The 21,426-nt window shown below is 44.4% G+C and overlaps 1 protein-coding gene across 2 annotated transcripts; it reads left to right on the top strand.

Annotated features, from left to right (window-relative positions):
- Positions 1 to 16: 16 nt before the first annotated feature.
- On the top strand, positions 17 to 15,531 carry VCP (valosin containing protein). Of its 2 annotated transcripts, XM_045042749.1 has the most exons (18): positions 17 to 273; positions 3,539 to 3,641; positions 3,818 to 3,929; positions 4,117 to 4,289; positions 5,831 to 5,973; positions 6,791 to 6,921; positions 7,445 to 7,576; positions 8,640 to 8,742; positions 9,404 to 9,537; positions 9,615 to 9,750; positions 10,313 to 10,425; positions 10,833 to 10,997; positions 11,116 to 11,238; positions 11,499 to 11,711; positions 11,901 to 12,209; positions 12,431 to 12,586; positions 14,563 to 14,717; positions 14,871 to 15,531. In XM_045042749.1, exons 4-18 carry the CDS (start codon positions 4,123 to 4,125, stop codon positions 14,974 to 14,976), a joined length of 2,286 nt encoding a protein of 761 aa, XP_044898684.1. In that variant the 5' UTR covers positions 17 to 273; positions 3,539 to 3,641; positions 3,818 to 3,929; positions 4,117 to 4,122; the 3' UTR covers positions 14,977 to 15,531. The 2 variants fall into 2 exon arrangements, with proteins under 2 accessions (XP_044898684.1, XP_023098184.1); XM_023242416.2 differs by lacking the exon at positions 3,539 to 3,641.
- The last annotated feature ends 5,895 nt before the right edge of the window (positions 15,532 to 21,426 follow it).

Genomic DNA, 21,426 nt, shown 5'->3' with positions numbered 1-21,426 from the left:
TCTCAGCGCAGCGTCTGCAGCCGTCGTTTGAGTCGTCGCTACCGCTGCCCCCTCGCGGAATCAGAGCCAGTGTATACCGTCCGCCCACCGCCCCGGTGCCACTAGGAGGAAGCGAAAAGGAGGCCGCCTGCGGGTTTGTCGCCGCTGCTCGATCCCCGCCCGGGAGAGCCGAGCCCCGGCCCAGTCGGTCGCCTGCCACCCTTCGTAGCCGTTACCCTCGGGCCGCCACAGCCGCCGACCGGGAGAGGCGCGCGCCATGGCCTCTGGAGCTGAGTGAGTGTGTGCGCGCGCCCGCCCGCCCGCTGCGGGCGCGCGCACCTGGGGACTCGCCGCGCTGGGTAGGCCCAGCCAGGCCTGGCCGTGGGCGCGTCTAAGAGGTGGAGACTGGGAAGGAAGGAGAGAGGGAAGGAGAGGAAGGAGGCGAATGAGGGGCAGCGGTCCGGGCTGGGCCTGGCAGCGCAGCCGCGCGCCCCCTAGGCCGGGCTTGTGTTGGGCCTGGGTCGGGGCCTGGGCCAGATCGTGCTGTGTCATGCAGGCCCGGCCGGCCTGATTGGCTCCCTGGGAACCGCTGTCCGGTTCTTGTGAGGTCTGCGGACCCACATTGCCGGCGCGGAGCCCCGGGGCCTTGGGGAGCCCACCTGCGATCAGGTCTACCGTATGCTGAAGGCCTTTGGTCCCCGGAGAGACCAGGCAGGCCCCATGGGCCTGACGCCCTAACTGGGCCCGGTGGGCGTGGACTTTGGGCCACGTGAAGGCCTTAGAAGGCTGGAGACCGAGGCGGAGGCCGGAGCTGGGAAGGCTTGGAGAGCTCAGGGAAGCTCACCGCCGCCCTTTTGGAGCAGGGTCGGCCTGGCCCTTGGTTTCACATCCTCTGGACCTGAGTAGTGAAGGGATGTTCGGGAGAGGGCAGGCCCTGCGTTTTTTTTTTCTGGCTTTCATACTTTAGGCTTGTTACTATTCACATGAGAAAGCTTTAGTCAGTTTTTCTTGATGTTATGAAACGGGTGCCGGGGGAAGAACTTTTCTTTTCTCTACTGTTTCGGGCTTTTGCAAAAGTTAGAATCTCAGTTGGTAATTTGTGGGCCTTCCTCGATTTCAGCCTTTGTGGTGTGAAGGCTAGAGTTAAACTAGCTCTTTGAACACACACGGCTCCTTTCACCAAACGGCTGTGTTTAGAAACCTTGGGCTCTCCACCCCTCAGGAAAGCATCAGATAAAACCCGACCATCTCTGCCCGTTAAATTTAGAATCAAGAGCTTTAGATACTGAAGAAAAAAAAGAGCCATCCTGTGGAAACTCTTCTATGCAAATCACTTTCCTGACTTGAAGAAAATTTAGTTTTTTGAGGTGTGCTCCTTTTTTCCCCAAGTTTCTAAATGGAGATGAAGTATTATTTTTTAAAAGGACTGCTACTTATTAGTACTGATTTTCTTAGGTTATTCAGTCATTTGTTTTCAAGACTAAAAATAAAAATTCAAAATTCTTGGAACCTGGCATCATAGATGGTTTCTAACCTCTAGGTCATCTTAATGACTCTTACCTGAACTCCCTCCAAGTCCCCTGTGGCCCACTGGAGTTCTGGAAAGGGCCTGACTCATGCAGGAGACAATGGGGGATGTCCTCAAAGAACCTCCAGGACTGCTGTTGGCTCAAGATCAGGCTGAAGATCTCTTTTAAAAGTTACATCCTTTGATCTCAATAGATAGATGTGGAAGTAAATTTACCTTAAAGGAAGAGCATACTACCCATCTCCATCGCTAGAGTTAGAAATGGTAGGCAGATAGGCAGTTTTCCTAGAATGCAGCTTTGGGGTAACTGCTGATTAGAGGCATTTGGCACTTTATTTTTCTCTAGCCCCAGTCTTATAGATCAAACAGGAGGGTGGCCAGTCCTTGGAAGACATTTTGATGGGTAGGAGAGAGGGGAAATTGATGGGTTTAAATTGCCTTCAGCTGCCACATTGATCATGCTTGTTCTCTAGGGTGTTGATAAGCACTGGAAGAGTCTGTCTGCTCTGCAGCATTATGCCCAGAGTGCTACACTTTTATGTTGGGGAGGCAAGTTTAAGCTGAGGAAACTCCACTCTTGGGAACTAGTTTTGTTTTTAACGTTTATTTTTGAGACAGAGAGATACAGAATGTGAGCAGGGAAGGGGCAGAGAGAGAAGGAGACACAGAATCTGAAGCAGGCTCTGAGCTGTCAGCACAGAGCCTGACACGGGGCTGGAATTCACGAACAGTGAGATCATGACTTGGGCCAAAGTCTGCTGCTTAATCAACTGAGCCACCCAGGCTCCCCTCTTGGAAACTAGTTTTAAGGCAATGATTAAATATGCAGCCTATGTGAGAGGATCAGCAGAAAGCCTACAGCTTTGTTTCATGAATGGGATTTGTATTTCTTTTGGGTGTGTCAGGACCCAAAGATGTAAAAGCCCCATAAGCCCTTAGCTGTTATTCTGGAGCATAGGCATCTTTTTTTTTTTTCTTGCATTGTGAATGTATATCCAACAGGAATACTGTTTTGTTGATTGACCTATCTTTAGGTCATAGGACAGTGCCGGGCCTCAAATGTATACTTGCTAATTTGTTGAGTGAAGGAATGATTCATGGAAGAGATTCCATTTTATTTCTTCACTTTCTCCATTGTCTGGCCTCCCTATATTGGTTAATGTTCAGATTTTCCTGAGCCTCAGTAAAAGGAGGTAGCTCTTCAAATGGAGAGCCCACTGAGTCTAGTTAGTGATGGCTGGAGGTGAGCTAGGTAAGAAGTTGGTGTCAGATGATGATCTTCAAGGAAATGATAGAAACTATTTAGACGGTTTAAACTGAGCTTAGACTTGGGCAACCTTAGTTTGGGTGAGGGATTTGGATTTGCTCCTTGTCTCGGCATTTCTTGGTTTTGATTTTTTGAACCAACATTGTGGAATTGTGTGTCTTTGAAGAGCTTTGTAAAGCTCCTTTTGAGCTTGAGCCTCTTTTTGAAGGTTCCAGATCCATTAGTTTAGTTTCGTTGTTTTTCCCAAATATCATGGTCTTTATGCTTGACATTTCTGTGGTATACAGAACGCACTAGTGTTCAGTAGGCTTGGCCAGTAAAGATGGTAGTGCTAATGATTGTGCTTCATTGTCCCCAGGCGTGCTTGGTGGGACTTGGGGCCTTCCTGAGCCCTACAGGAAGTTGTCTTGCTCACTTCATTCTCCAAGAAGGTTAGCAAAGAAAGAGCTTATGCTTTGTTCTGCAGCGCTAATCATTGTGACCATTAAAACCATGTACCAGGCATTGTATTGAACATTTTGCATTCATTATCTCACTTAAGACAGTAATTCTCTAAGATAGGTACTACAGTATTTGCTCTTTACATGTGAGGACATCAACATCCAGAGAGGTTGAGTAACTTGCCCAAATTCACAATTAAGCAGTGGCAGGGTTGGGATTCAGACCCAGTGGGTCTGATAACAGAGCCCCTTTTCTTAATTGCTATTCCATATTAAGATTATTGTCATTTCTCTAATTGTTATTCAACCTCTACTTCTGTTTAGTCTTCTCAAGCCATAGTTTCCTGAGTCTGAGGGAAGATCACTTGGGGCCTTGACATCTAGGATACCAGTGCTCAGAATACCAGGAGCTGCTGGAATGGGAATTGTATGTGCTAAATGTTATTCTTCATGACTTTGGCTTAGTATCCTTTATCTGACCTCTCTGGTGTAGGGACAGCTTCATTTATCCACTATTTCTTTCCTAAGTGTGAGTTTGAGAGACTGGTGCGGCCCTTGGGGCTGTTATTATGTATTGGGACTAACTTCATTTTCTCTTTCTAGTTCAAAAGGTGATGACTTATCAACAGCCATTCTTAAACAGAAGAACCGTCCCAATCGGTTAATTGTCGATGAAGCCATTAATGAGGACAACAGTGTGGTGTCCTTGTCCCAGGTAAGTTGGGTCCAAGGTCCAGTCTTTCTTTAATGCACTTCACTGGAGGGCTTTTCCCAGGTTTCTTTCCTCATTTTTTTTTTGCAGTGACCACAGATAGAATGGGGCTTACTGGGAATTCCAGCCTCCAGGGCTGCTGCTTACCCCGTGGCCCAGTGACCCAAAGGCCTTAACCTTCTTTCCTCAGCCCAAGATGGATGAGCTGCAGTTGTTCCGAGGTGACACAGTGTTGCTGAAAGGAAAGAAGAGGCGGGAAGCTGTGTGCATTGTGCTTTCTGATGACACATGTTCCGATGAGAAGATTCGAATGAATAGAGTTGTTCGGAATAACCTTCGTGTACATCTAGGGGATGTCATCAGGTGTGTGTGGGGTTCTTAGCCCCTCAGGGATGGGAGGCCAGAGACAGCCTGAATTATAGGCAGGACCCTAACAAAGGCCTTGGCAGCTGCCGTTAGCAGAAGCCTCCTAGCCACGGGAAGACAACATAATAGGGTTGTGTTTCGGTTTTGATTATGTCTCCTTGGGACTTCAGAATTTACCTCTGCATTACCTTGGCATTTCTATGACTTTCATGATTTATTTATTTATTTATTTATTTATTTATTTATTTATTTATTTTGCCAGAGGTATAATTTATCACATGTTGGATCTTGGTTTAGGATGCCATTTGAGGGTGTTTGTCTACCAAATGATCTCACTGTTGTGTTGGAATAATGGCTTGTGTTGGGGCTGGAGTGAGGCGGGAGTGTGGGCACAGAAGGTGGACTCCAAGTAGGTTTTTTGTTTTGTTTTGTTTTTAATGTTTATTTTTAGAGAGAGGATGAGAGAGCGCACACACGTGGACACACAAGCAAGGGCATGTGTTTACACAAATAGGGGAGGGGCAGAAAGAGAGGGAGAGAGAATCCCAAGCAGGCAGTACAGAGCCCAACATGGGGCTTGATGTCACTAAGCATGAGATCATGGCCTAAGCCAAAATCAAGAGTTGGACCCTTAACTGACTTAGCCACCCAGGCACCCCTCCAAGTAGGTTTTTTTTTTTTTTTTTTTTTTTTTTTTTTTTTTTTAAAGGATCCAAGTTAATCTAGGAGAGAGGCATAGTTTGAGCCAGATCCTGAATAACTTCAATCTGAGTGATTTTGGACTTAACTTTAGGCAAGAGAATTCCCTATCTTGGAGTCATTACTGGCCACTGCTATCCAACCACCTGTCGCCTGGCCAGGAGCATCTCAGATTTCCATTTTTCATGGATTCTAGGTTTCATGTAGCCGCCTTCATGGAGGTGCTTAGTCACTTTCTCAAGATGCTCTGACCACCTGGTTGAGATGATTGTTTTCAATTCTGTTTCTCTGATCCTGACACTTGTCTGACTGAGGCCTCCCTTTATAATATTGGGTTACTGATATTAGCCAGAATGGGTCATCTTTGGATATCTTTCTGAAGATATCTCACTGATATCTCCTTACTGTTTCCTCATTTTGGGAGCTTTAGATGTATGGATCTTTCTTTTGGCTCACTGATTGGGAGTGAGCAACCCCAGTAGCTTATGTTTTTTTGTTTTTTGTTTTTATTTAAGTAATCTCTATACCCAACATAGGGCTCAAACTCATGACCCCATGATGAAGAGTCACGTGCTCTACTGACTGAGCCAGCCAGGCACCCCTCCCAGTAGCTTCTAATGGCTATAGCTGCTACTCCACCTGAATATGATTTGTCTTAGTTCTGCTTGGCTGCTCCTTTGTCCTCACTCCCACTCTATGTTCCTGCCTCTCTTCAGCTAAAGCCATCCCTGCCTTTTCTCTTTCGCTCGCCATCAGCTCTCTGTGCCAGGCCCTTTCAGACGCCCAGTGCTTGGGGCTGCAGTGTGGTTGGTAACATGGAGTCTGCTTGTCATCCTCAGCATCCAGCCGTGCCCTGATGTGAAGTACGGCAAACGTATCCATGTGCTACCTATTGATGACACAGTGGAAGGCATCACTGGCAATCTCTTCGAGGTCTACCTTAAGCCATACTTCCTGGAAGCTTATCGACCCATCCGGAAAGGTGAGAGAGAATTCTAGGGACTGAGCTTAAGCATGGTTATTTGTAGGGATACCAGGGGGTAAACCTTGGAATGTCTTTATCTCATTCTCATATATGTGCTGACACACACATTCTGTACACATGTTCATGTGTACTCTCTCCTTCCCTCTTCCTCCCTCCCATTTTCCTGTTTCCCTACTCCCAGTTCCTGCTTCAGTAGAGTACGCTATCTTTTTTTTTTTAATGTTTGTTTATTTTTGAGAGAGAGAGATAGCGTGAGTGGGGGAGGTGCAGAGAGAGAGGGAGACACAGAATCTGAAGCAGGCTGCAGGCTCTGAGCTGTCAGCACAGAGCCCGATGTGGGGCTTGAACCCATGAACCACAAGATCATGACCTGAGCTGAAGTTGATGCTTAACTGACTGAGCCACCCAGGTGTCCCTTTTCTCTTTTGTCTCTAAAGGAGAACTTGGGTCCTTTTGACTGTGTCAAGTCCAAAGTATATTTTAATATTTAGCACAGTCTGACCATTGGTGGTTGTTGAGAAAGCTTGGGTTATATATAGCCTAGAAGTCAAAATCTTTATTGGCTTCTGGACAAAGGCCAAAGCATGATGTGCCAAAATCCCGTAAGGTTTTGTTCAGTGCCCTCTTGAATGACAAAGGGACTCTTCACAGTTTAGTTTTCTCTTCTTACCTGATGCTTAATAAGATGGAGGTGGGAAGGGAAAAATGGCAATGTCTAGTGAACGTGGCATTTTAGACCCCAGGTTCTGATGAGGAATTCTCACTTGGTTTGGTATTTGACATCTCTGACTGCACTTGTGTTAATTGCTCACAGGAGATATTTTCCTTGTCCGGGGTGGAATGCGTGCTGTAGAGTTCAAAGTAGTGGAGACAGATCCCAGCCCTTACTGCATTGTTGCTCCAGACACAGTGATCCACTGTGAAGGGGAGCCTATCAAACGAGAGGTGAGTTCTCTCCTTCATCCCAGTACCCAGTTTCATGATTATGAAGTGGGGCAGTCATGTGGTGACTACTAAAACTGTACTGTTTGGGACCAAGCTTCTTTCCAGAGGTGGGAAATCTCCCAGCTATTCATTTCCGGACCTACATGTTACTTAGAAATAAGTGATAACCAGTGGTTTTTAAAATCTAGATTGAACCTAGAGGATCTAAGTCGTAATAATTTTTGTAAAAGTGACAATTGATGATGGCATCTAGACTTTCACCTGTTTCCCAGAGTTTCCAGCTTTAGGTCTTAGGGTAGTCCTTCCTAGTAATACTAAGGGCAGTCTGAAAGGGTAAAGCTATGCTAGAAATCTTTGCTTTGGGATTTTTAGAGTGATTCTTTGGGGCAGCATCCCCTCAGAGGGGAATCTTCTCATATAACAGATTTCTCTACAGCAGATTATAGAAGGATTTGGAGAAACTCAGCTTTGCTGATATTTAATATTGCTGCCTTCTTTTTTCCTTTGTCTCCTCAACATTCAGGATGAGGAAGAGTCCTTGAATGAAGTAGGCTATGATGACATTGGTGGCTGCAGGAAACAGCTAGCTCAGATAAAGGAGATGGTGGAGCTACCCCTGAGACATCCTGCCCTTTTTAAGGCAATTGGTGTTAAGGTGAGCATCCTGGGCCCAGTGGGACATAATCTAGGCTGTGATCAATGAAGGCTCGGTGTCTAATCACAGAACCTTTTTTCACACATGTTTTTCACTATTCCTTTGGATTAGAGGGGGAGTAATATATTCTTTGTGTGAAGAGAACTGTAAATTTATTAAGCTACTAATGGTCTAGAACAGACCAGGTCAGTTGAGTTTTTTGTTGTATATCTTTTTTTTCTTTGTCCTCACAGCCCTTTAAAGATGTAAAAACCATTTTTATGTCATGGACCCTATAAAAACAAATCTTCATAGTTTGCCAACTAACATAGTTTGCCACTGTCTATAACAGTGCTATCCAATAGAAGTAGAAATTTAAGGACATTTGCATTGTGAAGGGTACTGAGTCCAAAACATTTGAGAACTGCAGATCTCAATGTAACTTCCTAACCATTTCCATATCCTGGAGCACACTGAAGATGGAATTATCCCTTTCTCTATTATGTACCATGCCAATAATTTTATCTTCTGTGTGGGCATTTCCCATGTGCAGCCTGTGGATGAGGCCACAGAAAAGACAGCTTCAAAGAGGAAAACTTGTGGTTGGTGGTAAGGAAAAGCATTCCAATATGATAATAAATCCTGGAGGGTTGTGATTACTAGAGTGAGTGAGCCTCTGGTAATAACTCTTAGATGGCTAAGCTAGTCCTGGCCCTTGCCTGTCCAAAGTCAAGCCCTTTTGGCTTAAAGAACTCTTACTGTTTCCTAGTCCCAGGATCTTCAGACTTAGCCACACTAATTTCTTAGGAAGGTTTCTCTGCTCCTGCTCTTAGTCTCTTATGTAACTTGGAATCATAAGTGTCAGCTTTCTAAGCATATTTTCCCTGCTAATGAGAGGAGGGAGTATGATCTGAAGTAAACTGTCTTTCAAGCAGCTAATGCTGAGGGCTCCTTACTGATATTGGGGTTGAGCTCTGATTCTCACTGTCTCTAGATAGAGCCATAGTCAAACCATTTTAGAGTGGTTGGGGTTGGGAGAAGGTGGGAGTCTGAACCTAACCATACTCTCTGTACTGGTCCCCAGCCTCCTCGGGGAATCCTGCTCTATGGACCTCCTGGGACTGGGAAGACCCTAATTGCCAGAGCTGTGGCAAATGAGACTGGAGCCTTCTTCTTCTTGATCAATGGTAGGAGACTTGGTTCACCTTGTGTTTGGCTGGACCTTATTCTGAGCTGAGCATGATCAGTCTTATGAGCTGGAGAACTCATGGACACGTTTATTTATACATGTGCACTCGTGTATATTTCATCATCTTTCTTCTGCTGGGGTACATTACAGATAGAGAAGCAATAAGGGGAAGGTATTGCACTCTGGTGCCCCCTGCTCTATCCTTCCCCCACCCTTGAGAAAGATTGTGGAAAGGCTGAAAATATTTAGGGGGAGCAAGTTAAAATTTTTGTCTGCTAATTTATTTGAAAAGGTTTAGGGGAATATTGGCTGAGATCAACTGGCTCTTTGAGAATGATAGAGATCCAACTGGTGTGCTGCTTCTCCTGCTCTGGCCAGAGGTCTCAGAACATGTGCTGTCATCTTGACACTTAGAGCTTGAATGTGAGATAGTCCTGAGCTTGGCTGATTCCTTGCTGAGCTGAGTCCTTGGCTTCTCTCTAGCCTAATCTGCTGGCTATCCTGGGGTAGGGTCTGGTAGAGTCTATGAGAAAGTAGGCAGAGGTTTCTACATTTTTGTACAGCATTTGTTTCTGGGCTGGGCAGATAAGAGATCTGATTTCTTTTGGGATTGAGGAAGGCTGTAGATTTGTCATTGGTTCTATTCCGTATCCTTTCAGGTCCCGAGATCATGAGCAAGTTGGCTGGTGAGTCTGAGAGCAACCTTCGTAAAGCCTTTGAGGAGGCTGAGAAGAATGCTCCCGCCATCATCTTCATTGATGAGCTAGATGCCATTGCTCCCAAAAGAGAGAAAGTAGGAACCTACCCAAGGGGATAATGGGGGTTGAAAGGTCCTCGCTTCACTTCTGACCAGACATCCTGTCCTGACAGACCCATGGGGAGGTGGAGCGGCGTATTGTATCACAGTTGTTGACTCTCATGGATGGCCTAAAGCAGAGAGCACATGTGATCGTCATGGCAGCAACCAACAGACCCAATAGCATTGACCCAGCCCTTCGACGATTTGGTAAGGACCCCAAATTTTTTTCAACCCTGTTCTTCCTCATAGATTATAGCTCTGCTGAACTTAATCTTTTTGATTCCATGTCTGTCCTTCATCTTAAGTCACCTAATCCAGAGGATTCCTTTTTTTTTTTTTTTTTTTTAATTTCTGATAGAACGTGAGTGGGGGAGGGGCAGGAAGAGGGGGACAGAGGATCCAAAGTGGGCTCTGCATTGACAGCAGCAAGCCCGATGTGGGGCTCAAACTCACGAACGGTGAGATCATGACCTGAGCCAAAGTTGGATGCTGAACTGACTGAGCCACGCAGGTGCCCCAAATGCTGAGGATTTCTTGAAGCTCCTTGCAAGTGATAGGTCGCAGGGTCCTTTCCCTTATCCCATGTCCTGTCTAGGGTGACCAACCATACTGGTTTGCCTGAGACTGAGGGGTTTCCCAGGACATGTAACTTTGAGTGCTAACACCAGGACAGTCATGGGCAAACAGGGATGGTGGTCACCTTAGACCTGTTCCTTTCTCTCTCTGGAACAGAAATGAGCCCTGTCTGTGTTCATACACTGTCCTGCAGGTCGCTTTGACAGGGAGGTAGATATTGGAATCCCTGATGCTACAGGACGCTTGGAAATTCTTCAGATCCATACCAAGAACATGAAATTGGCAGATGATGTGGACCTGGAACAGGTGGAGTGATAATGAGGGGTGGCCCAGAGTTAGGATGTCTGTTTCTAGACAGTTGAAGGGAACTGGGTAAGGACACAAGCTCAAGATGTAAAGAGACTAATTTTGATTCCTGGGTGGGGGAAAGGAAGTGATTTGAGATTGAATTCAGGAAACTGGAGTTGGTGTGTTCTCGGTTGGCACCACATTAGAGTAAACTGGAACTTTGGGGTCGGCTTTATTTCTAGGCCCCACGTCCAGGCTTGACTACTTAAAACCCAGCCAGTGAAAGAACTGCTGGTATGTGTTCAGGGAAATGGGAAGACCCACAGATAGGAGTCAGGGTAAGGGGCCAAGATTTTGTTGTCTCTGAGCCTCCTAAGACATCTAGGTCTTAGACACAGAGTAGTAAGTAGCTCTTCTCTCTGCAGGTAGCCAATGAGACTCACGGGCATGTGGGCGCTGACTTAGCAGCCTTGTGCTCTGAGGCTGCTCTTCAGGCTATCCGCAAGAAAATGGACCTCATTGACCTAGAGGATGAGACCATTGATGCTGAAGTCATGAACTCTCTGGCAGTTACTATGGATGACTTCCGGGTAAGGATTGCACCCCCATCTCAGGTACACACACATGCACATTTTGACCTCACCTGGCAAGTCTCATCCCCAGCTGTTTTTGTTTTTGTTTTTTTTTCTTTTTCCTTTTTCTTCTTAGTGGGCCCTGAGCCAGAGCAACCCATCAGCACTGCGGGAAACTGTGGTGGAGGTACCACAGGTAACCTGGGAGGATATTGGGGGCCTGGAGGATGTCAAACGTGAACTTCAGGAGCTGGTCCAGGTAGGGTAACTTGGTCCAGGGTAAGTTACTGCCTCAGAACAACGTAATTGAGCTTAGATGGTCTTGGGGTGTTGGCGGTTATTACAGGAATTGTGAGAGCATAATTCATGAATCTGTTATTCTCAGTTTGGAGACACTAAGGAGCCTGCTCCTAGAGAATCTGATCTTATACCATGTTGTGGTTGGGAGGGATGCTACTGTTCATTAAGTTTGTTTTAAACTGGGTGGGTATCCTGAACCCTCTTTCCTTTTCTTCCTAGTATCCTGTGGAGCACCCAGACAAATTCCTCAAATTTGGCATGACACCCTCCAAGGGAGTACTCTTCTATGGACCTCCTGGCTGTGGGAAAACCTTGCTGGCCAAAGCCATTGCTAATGAGTGCCAGGCCAACTTTATCTCCATCAAGGGTCCTGAGCTGCTCACCATGTGGTTTGGGGAGTCTGAAGCCAATGTCAGGGAAATCTTTGACAAGGTGAGTTACAAGCAGCTGATTTTTCTGTTCACTTGCTTGGCAGTAAGGAAGCTATTTCTTTGGGAGAACTGAAATCATCTTGTTCTGGCAGTTCAGTTGGGGCAGTAAAGGTCACTTTAATTTCCTTTCCTTCTTAGGTCTGAGAGACCCAGTTGTGCTAATGCTTGAGTTCATCTGTCTCTCCCATAGGCCCGCCAAGCTGCCCCCTGCGTACTATTCTTTGATGAGCTGGATTCAATTGCCAAGGCTCGTGGTGGTAACATTGGAGATGGTGGTGGAGCTGCAGACCGAGTCATCAACCAGATCCTGACAGAAATGGATGGCATGTCTACAAAAAAGAATGTGTTTATTATTGGGGCTACCAATAGGCCTGACATCATTGATCCTGCTATTCTGCGACCTGGCCGTCTTGATCAGCTCATCTATATTCCACTTCCTGATGAGAAGTCCCGTGTTGCCATCCTCAAGGCCAACCTGCGCAAGTCCCCAGTTGCCAAGGCAGGTGTAGCGCTATTGGTGATGTGCACTTTTATGAGTGCTCAGTCGAGTATGGAGTTTGGTTCCTGCAAAAGATTCCATTGGGGATTTCTAGGGTTAGCATTGTAAAGGGAGAATGGAAGATATGACAAAAAATGGGACAAACTAAAATTAGGAGTGGTTGGAGTATATTACAGGGGAGGAGAGGCTAAATGCTAAGATAGTTCTATTGCTTCTTTTAGGATGTAGATTTGGAGTTTCTGGCTAAGATGACTAATGGCTTCTCTGGAGCTGACCTGACAGAGATTTGCCAACGTGCTTGCAAGCTGGCCATCCGTGAATCCATTGAGAGTGAGATTAGGCGAGAACGGGAGAGGCAGACCAACCCATCTGCCATGGTGAGTCTGCAACTTTTCCCCATATGTGCCTGTTGTGGGGACCCAGGGACAATCTCTACCATGCTCTATAGAGTTAAGAGTGTAAGGTTTTAGGGGCACCTGGGTGGCTTGGTTGGTTAAGCGTCCGACTTCGGCTCAGGTCATGATCTCATGGTCCGCGAGTTCGAGCCCCGCGTCGGGCTCTGTGCTGACAGCTCAGAGCCTGGAGTCTGTTTGAGATTCTGTGTCTCCCTCTCTCTCTGCCCCTCCCCTGTTCATTCTCTGTCTCTCTGTGTCTCAAAAATAAATAAATGTTAAAAAAAAAAATTAAAAAAAAAAAGTGTAAGGTTTTGGAAAGATAATCTGACAGATGCCCTGTTAGCAGGGCATCAAAAAGAATGAATACTGAGGGTTAATCTCTTCAGTCTGGAATTATAAAGGCAGAAAAGATATAGGTAGTCTATATATATTCTGTTTGAGGTAAGCTCTGTGAAGGAAATCAAAATATGATTGTGCAGATAAACAAATAGAGCAGGATTTAGAACCTGGGATCCATAGACCTGTCCTTCGTTGGTGGTCCATGGATCTCCTGAAATTAAATGCAGAATTTGGTGTGTGTCTCTGTGTGTGTAAGCTTCGTAAAGATGAGGAATCTATATTATCTTGCATCTTTCCCATTCTGTCTTGGCACCATGATAGAGACTTAATGAATGAATAAATACATGAATGAAAGGCTTCTTTACCTTTTGTAGGGGTTCTGAGACATCCTTTCTTCTTCCCATAAAAGCTTAGAATGTATTGATATAGTTAATGCTATGGAGTACTCTCATAAATCACAGCAATTGGAGTGGCTTCTCAGTGGAAGAGATAGGGTTTGAGCCAGCTTATGAAGGGAGAGTGTAAAGTTAAGGAAATAAGTATCCCAAATAACTGGCTCAAGAAATAGGATTGCAGGAATTGGGGAAAACTGGGGTAGATTTAAGAGGGCATATGTTACTGGCAGTAAGGCCACTAGGTAAAGCATAATGTGGATGTGGTAAGCACTTTTTTACCTTTTTAAAATTTAGGTGTTTTGTTGTTGTTTTTGTTGTTGTTAGAAATTGCTTATTTATTTTTAAAAGTTTATTTATTTTGAGAGAGAGAGAGAGTGTCTGAATACGCAAGTGGGGGAGGGGCAGAGAGAGGGAGAGAGAGAATCCCAAGCAGGCTCCGTGCTGTCAGTGCAGAGCCCAACATGGGGCTCAAACTCGTGAACTGTGACATCATGACCTGAGCCAAAATCAAGAGACGGATGCTTAACCAACTGAGCCACCCAGGGACCCCTGTTAATTTTTAAAATTTAAGTTTATTGAGATACAATTCACACATAGTAAAATTCACCCTTTTAATGTATAGTGTATCTGTGCATCTTGACAAATGTATTTTTAAGTTCTGTAACTACTACCACTGTTCGGATAAATTTCTGTCATCCCAGAAATTTCCTCCTGTCACATTTAAAAAAAATTTTTTTTTTTCAACGTTTTTTATTTATTTTTGGGACAGAGAGAGACAGAGCATGAATGGGGGAGGGGCAGAGAGAGAGGGAGACACAGAATCGGAAACAGGCTCCAGGCTCTGAGCCATCAGCCCAGAGCCCGACACAGGGCTCGAACTCACGGACTGCGAGATCGTGACCTGGCTGAAGTCGGACGCTTAACCGACTGCGCCACCCAGGCGCCCTCCTCCTGTCACATTTTAGTCACTTTTTTCCACCCTAAGCCCCTGGCAACCACTCAGATGATTTTGTTCATATAGTTTTGCCTTTACCAGAATGCACTGACAGGTTTTTAAACAGGGCACTGATGCAGTTTTAGGAAGATTGGCCTTGCAACTTATTCAGGGTGGATTAGAGAGACAGGGAGACCAAAAAACTGCTACAGTAATGGGGGGCAGGAAGGTCAGGGAAGGAATCCAGGCTGGATTTGAGCTCTGGTGGTCTGTGTTTACCAACCCTGCAGGAGGTAGAAGAAGATGATCCAGTGCCTGAGATTCGCCGAGATCACTTTGAGGAAGCCATGCGCTTTGCTCGCCGTTCTGTTAGTGACAATGACATCCGCAAGTATGAGATGTTTGCTCAGACCCTTCAGCAGAGTCGGGGCTTTGGCAGCTTCAGGTAATTATGTTGCAGCGGGCAGTACTTAAGTTGTCTTAGGAAACTGTACAACCAAGGTTGTGGGAGTCCTAAGGAGGCTGGAGGGTTAATTGTGAAAATCCCACACAGGCCCCGTCCTAACCATCTTTTTTGGATCTGCTCTTGTGCATACAGATTCCCTTCAGGAAACCAGGGTGGAGCTGGCCCCAGTCAGGGCAGTGGAGGCGGCACAGGTGGCAGCGTGTACACAGAAGACAATGATGATGACCTGTATGGCTAAGTGGTGGTGGCCAGCATGCAGCGAGCTGGCCTGGCTGGACCTTGTTCCCTGAGGGTGGGGGCGCTCGCCCAGGAGGGACCAGGGGTGTGCCCATGGCCTGCTCCATTCCTCAGTCTGAACAGTTCAGCTACAGTCAGACTCTGGACAGGGGGTTTCTGTTGCAAAAAAATACAAAACAAAAGCGATAAAATAAAAGCGATTTTCATTTGGGAGGCGGAGAGTGAATTACCAACAGGGAATTGGGCCTTGGGCCTACGCCATTTCTGTTGTAGTTTGGGGCAGTGCAGGAGATCTGTGTGGGTGTGAACCAAGGCACCACCGCCACTCCCCACAGTAAAGCATCTGCACTTCACTCAGTGCTACTCAAGCCCTCCCTTCTTCCCTCTACCCAACCTGGGCAGGAGGATGAAGGGCCACAGTTGCTGGGTGTTTATATAGAGTAGGTTGATTTTATTTTACATGCTTTTGAGTTAATGTTGGAAAACTAATCACAAGCAGTTTCTAAACCAAAAATGACATGTTGTAAAAGGACAATAAACGTTGGGTCAAAATGGAGCCTGAGTCCTGGCCCCTGTGCCTGCTTCTTTTCCTGGGAAGGGCCTTGGGCTACCCCTTACTGTCAAGGCACTCTTCAAATGTGAAATCCTGAAAGTAAGATTGCACCCTCTTCCCCTCCTGATTAACAGTGGTATGAACTGCTGCCTTGCCCCATGCTTGCATTATCAGTGGATAGGATAGCAGTGGAGGGGTGTGCAGCCTGAAGAAGCTCTAGTTGTGGAGAGTATGGCATTCTCCACCTGTGTTTGATGTGGATGGTAAGGCTAGGCCTGCAGAGCTCTCTCCCTTTTCCTGACCAAGGACTGAATTGGGACGACCTCCCAAAATCTTAAGGGTTGTAGAAAGAATTTCTGTCTGCAGTGGATGTTCTTTTGAACATCTAAAAATCCTAAACATTCATGCTGTGGTTGAGGGTCACATACAATTATGTCCACTTTATGTAATTTGTATTATAAAAAAATAGTTTTTTTCTAATATAAAATTCTAGTATTGGATGTGTTTTTTTTTCTAAACTTAACATCCTCCCCTGCTCACAGTTTTTCAGATGATTGCTTGCATAGTTTTGTCCACCTCCCAGTATAGAATATCCTTTTTGTTCAACAGGTACCAACATAATCACTTAGTGCTTTTGGGATCAGTACTGTGATACTGTGATGCCTTACCCAGAGAGGAGTATGGTGCAGAGAAGATAATCCCGAGTCAAAATTTTATTGGTCATCCTAGTACTTATACCAGTCTCAGGTATGGGTTATAAAGATAGGTAATCTACAAGGACATGAGATCATTATATTGGCTGATGAAACTGGACCATTTTGAATTCATGTGCTGTGAAATAGATTTTTGTATATTGGAGATTTGAGTTGACTTTCCCTTATTTTCCATGACACTTTCTCTACCACATTCTGTCTTTGGTCCTCTTCTGGTTTTCCCACCATTTAGGTGTCCTGATGGCTAGCCTTCAGTCCTGTTTCCACTTTGAACATTGTCATTCTGTCTCATCCATGTGGCTCATCCCTGTGGGTTGGCAGCCTAACCTCATTGTGGGTCAAAGATAAGATCTTTTGGGAGAGAGACATTTGGTTGGTACCTCTGCATCCAGCTATAGGAACAGAATAGAAGGCAAGTACTATTACCCTACGAAATATGTAGAGATACTGGTTGATATGTGAGAAATTTGTATTGGAATGATTGGTTGGTTTTTACATGTCACACAAAGCATGTCTATAGAAGACAGCGCTATAGACTCTTCAGGAAAAGCAAGAGCAGACTTGCAGTGAGAGGCCTAGTTCTAGTTCTGGTACTTGTGTTTACAGCCGTGTAGCTTTGAACAGGACACTTAGTTCTTTTGGAGCCTCTGATAAAGTGATGAACAGTGCTTTGTAAACTGTAGAAAGCAGGGTGGGGGACTGTCAGCTTACACACCTGCAGATGCCTGCATGCTTAGACCAAGAGGCAGGTCATACAGGCAGTCCATCTTTTCCCTTGCGGTGTTCCTAGAAACAAATTGGATTTTGTAACTTTACTGTAGCTAATCATTTCTTCCATAGGGCAAATGCTACAATTTGAAGATGGATTTTTTTTTTTTTTTTAAATTTTGTTTTCAACGTTTATTTATTTTTTGGGACAGAGCATGAACGGGGGAGGGGCAGAGAGAGAGGGAGACACAGAATCAGAAACAGGCTCCAGGCTCTGAGCCATCAGCCCAGAGCCTGATGCGGGGCTCGAACTCCCGGGCCGCGAGATCGTGACCTGGCTGAAGTCGGACGCTTAACCGACTGTGCCACCCAGGTGCCCCAAGATGGATTTTTTTAAATGTTTATTTATTTTGAGAGAGAAAGTGTGAGTTGGGGGTGGGGGGAAAGAGAATCCCAAGCAGGCTCCACGCTGTCAGCACAGACCCTGATATGGGGCTCGATCCCAAGAACCATAAGATCATGACCTGAGCTGAAATCAAGAGTTGGACACTTAACTGACTGAGCCAGCCAGGTGCCCCTTGAAGGTGGATTTCTAACTAAAAATATGGCATGAAACATTACAGAGTATCAACAGTATATCACAGGGGCAAAAGCAAAGATGGAATTATAAACCTGACATCTTAAGATATATTTGGATCCATACTGATCTACAAGTTGCTGTGAGAGGCTCTAGTCATGCAGTAATGCCCATGAGGAACACAGGCCTGCCAGTCATTAATTAGACTGAACTGAGGCGCTTGTTAAGTGGTTTGTTACTCTTGTCCAGCCATATAACCTACTGAAGACTTAATTAAAAAAGACTTAAATAGCACTTTGATTTTTCATAAAACTACCCAGATGTGCATAGACTCATGAAATGTCCCTGTGTCAAGTAGAAATTTAGAATTGCATGGTCTTTGGGGTACTGGCTGGCTCAGTTGGTGGAGCATGCAACTCTTGGTCTCAGGGTTGTGAGTTTCAGTCCCACGTTGGATGTGGAGCCTATTTAAAATGAAATTTTTAAAAAAATTGCATTGTTTTTGAGACTATTTTGGGAGAATAGTGAGATAGAAAGAAAATACCTTCATTTCCACTCCTGGCCAGCAGGTGGTGAATTTTGGACTTGGACCCAGTAGACAGGTTTGGGCTAAATCTTTGGAACAAGAGTGACAGGAGGCAGAGGGACAGCATGTGCCTTCTGTTTTTCTCAACTAAATATATGGAGTATAGGGAATATTGTAGAATGGAAAGAGCACTAGATTGGAAATGTGGATTTGACCTCACTGAACCATAACGTTTTTTTTGAGGGGCTTGATTATCATACTATCAGGGAATTGGTGTGGTGAAAAAGGTACAAATTATGGGGCTGCAAGGAACGGGAAACCATACCAAGACAGGAGAATCAGAAGGCTCTGGAGGTGTTAGGGGGAAAAAAGCCTCTGGAAGCAGTCTGAGCTGGGCATTAAAGGAATGTGTGAGACTTGACATGGAGAAGTAGGGGAGAGCAGTCTGAGCAAAAAGCACAGAAGTTAGAAAGTACAGAGCATGCTTAAGAAGCATCAGTTGACTAGCAGGGGAGTGTATTTGGAGAGGTCAGCCACCTCATAAAGAATCTTAAATTCCAGGAGTGAAGTTTATTTTTTTGAAGATTTTAATTTTGAGACACCTTGGTTTCTCAGTCTGAGCGTCCGACTCTTGGTTTCAGCACAGGTCATGATCTTGCGCTTTGCAAGATTGAGCCCCGTGTGGGATTCTTGAGCTGACAAGCACAGAGCCTGCTTGCGATTCTCTCTCTTCCTCTCTCTGCACCTCCCCTGCTCGTGCACATGTTTTCTCAAAATAAATAAACTAAAAAAATTTTTAAGTAATTTCTACACTGAACATGGGCTTGAAGTTTCAAACCCAAGATCAAGAGTTGCATGCTCCACTGACTGAGCTAGTCAGGTGCCTTAAGTTTATTTTATTTATTTATTTATTTATTTATTTAAATTTTTTTTTTCAACGTTTTTATTTATTTTTGGGACAGAGAGAGACAGAGCATGAACGGGGGAGGGTCAGAGAGAGACGGAAGACACAGAATCGGAAACAGGCTCCAGGCTCTGAGCCATCAGCCCAGAGCCCGACGCGGGGCTCGAACTCACGGACTGCGAGATCGTGACCTGGCTGAAGTCGGACGCTTAACCGACTGCGCCACCCAGGCGCCCCCTTAAGTTTATTTTAAAGATGTGGGCTTTCTGTGCAGTTTAGGTAGGGAAGTGACAGATTTCAGTGCTAGATAGTTCTTCTTTTTTATTTTTTTAATTGTGGCAAAAAAAAAAAAAAAAGCACACCTATCCAACAATTTCCAAGTGTACATAGTATTGTCAGCCATATGCACATTATGCATGGACAAAAAAATTTTTAAAGTAATCTCCAGCCCAACATGGGGCTCCAACTTACCACCCAGAGATCAAGAGTTGCACCACCCTACTGACTGAGCCAGCCAGACACCCTGACAATTCACTTTTTAAAAAACCTGTTTTTATAGAAGCAGTAATGTGCATTGTAGAAATTTAGAAATATATAAGCAAATTATTAAAATTAATATTCCCAGAGATCATCTTAATGACTTTAGTTTATATCTTTTGGTGCATATAAATACATGGTACTGGTTTTTTTTTGTTTGTTTGTTTTTTGTATGAGAATGATGGATGAGATGAGGTCTTTTTTTTTTTTTTAATGGATTCTTTGCTTTCTTTAAAATGTCCATAAAATCACATGCTTCCATGTCATGGAATCACTGAATCATATTTCAAGAAAGGGTTTGGTAATTATACCATGACAAATTTATGTGAAAATTGAATCTCAGATACTATATTCTAAAACAAATATACTTCATTTGTTTCTTTAATACCTAGTCTTCACTGTTAACAGTCTCAACTGTTAACTAGAACAATCACTGTAACAAAAAATTTTGAAATTAGGGATGACATAGGAGATTCATGACTGTCCTTAGCGTATATGTAACCAGAACTGTATTTACGTTTACAATAGATGGGGCATGCATACTCTTCTGCTTATAGGAACTTGGCCCCACTTGACTGCCTTTATTCGTTGTACCCTTATGGTCTACATGTGGTATTTTTAAATCAAAATGAGATTATACTGCTTTATATCTTTTTTAAGTCAATCTCTACCATTTCCTTATTTCCTTTTAGTAAATTTTCATTTTATCTGATACTCATACCATATTCAGTTTCCCAAGTGATCCAAATATGTCATATATATATATAATATACACAAATATATATTTGTGTGTGTGTGTGTGCACGCACGCACAAAAGGAATTTAATCTCCCTTTTAAGCACCTTTATTACTGGGTTTTGTCATTCCCACTTCTTGGCCAAACCAGTATCCATTCTAGGATCACAGGTTGCATCTGTTATGTTCCTTTATTCAAATGTGTATGACACTTGTTGAAGAGATGGGGTTAGTTGACCTCCATAGAAATGTAACCATGTGGAGGATGGATTAGAAAGAATAGGGCAACCAATCTGGTGAGAAATGACTGAACTAAGACAGTGATGGTGGAAATGGAGAAGTGGAAATGGATTTGAAGTGCATTTCATAGGTGTAATTGACAGGGTTAAAATTGACTAGATTAGGACGTGAGGGGAAGGGAGGAGTCAGGGATGACAGGCTTCTGACTTGAGTATTGAGATGAATGTGATACCCTTCAATAGGAATGGGCATACTGGAGGAAAAGGTTAAAAGGGAAAATGAATTTTGGACAAGCTAAATAGGAGATGATATCTAGTAGGCTATTGGATATGTGGATCTGAAGCTTAGATAGAGATGCTTTAAAAATGAGCCATATTTTGTCAGTGAGAAAGAATGAAATCTGGCCATTTGTAGCAAAGTGAAGGGAACTGGAGGGTGTTATGCTAAGTGAAATAAGTCAGGCAGAGAAAGACATACCATATATTTTCACTCATATGTGGATCCTGAGAAACTCAACAGAAGAACGGGGGAGGAGAAGGGGGGGGAAAGTTACAAAGAGGGAAGGAGGCAAACCATGGGAGACACTTAAATACTGAGAATAAACTGAGGGTTGATGGGAGGTGGGGGGGGGGAGGGGAAAGTGGGTGATGGGGATTGAGGAGGGCACCTGTTGGGATGAGCACAGGGTGTTGTATGGAAACCAATTTGACAGTAAATTTCATTTAAAAAAATTTTAAAAAAAATTTAAAAATGAGCTGTATTTTGAGATATGGCACTTAATGAGATGAGTTCAGGACATTTTTAAAAATGGTATTGGTAAAAATGGACCTGTATTTTGGGGTGGGGGTAGTTAGATTCTCACATCATACTCAAAAAGTAACAATCTAAACATTAAAACTGTAAAAGCACCAGAAGAAAGTATTTTGGAAGTCATAAGGAAAAGGTTGGTAGATTTAAT

Source organism: Felis catus, chromosome D4 (assembly GCF_018350175.1).
Source record: "Felis catus isolate Fca126 chromosome D4, F.catus_Fca126_mat1.0, whole genome shotgun sequence".
NCBI classification, from domain to species: Eukaryota; Metazoa; Chordata; class Mammalia; order Carnivora; family Felidae; genus Felis; species Felis catus.
This window is presented reverse-complemented; position numbering and strand designations above follow the sequence as displayed.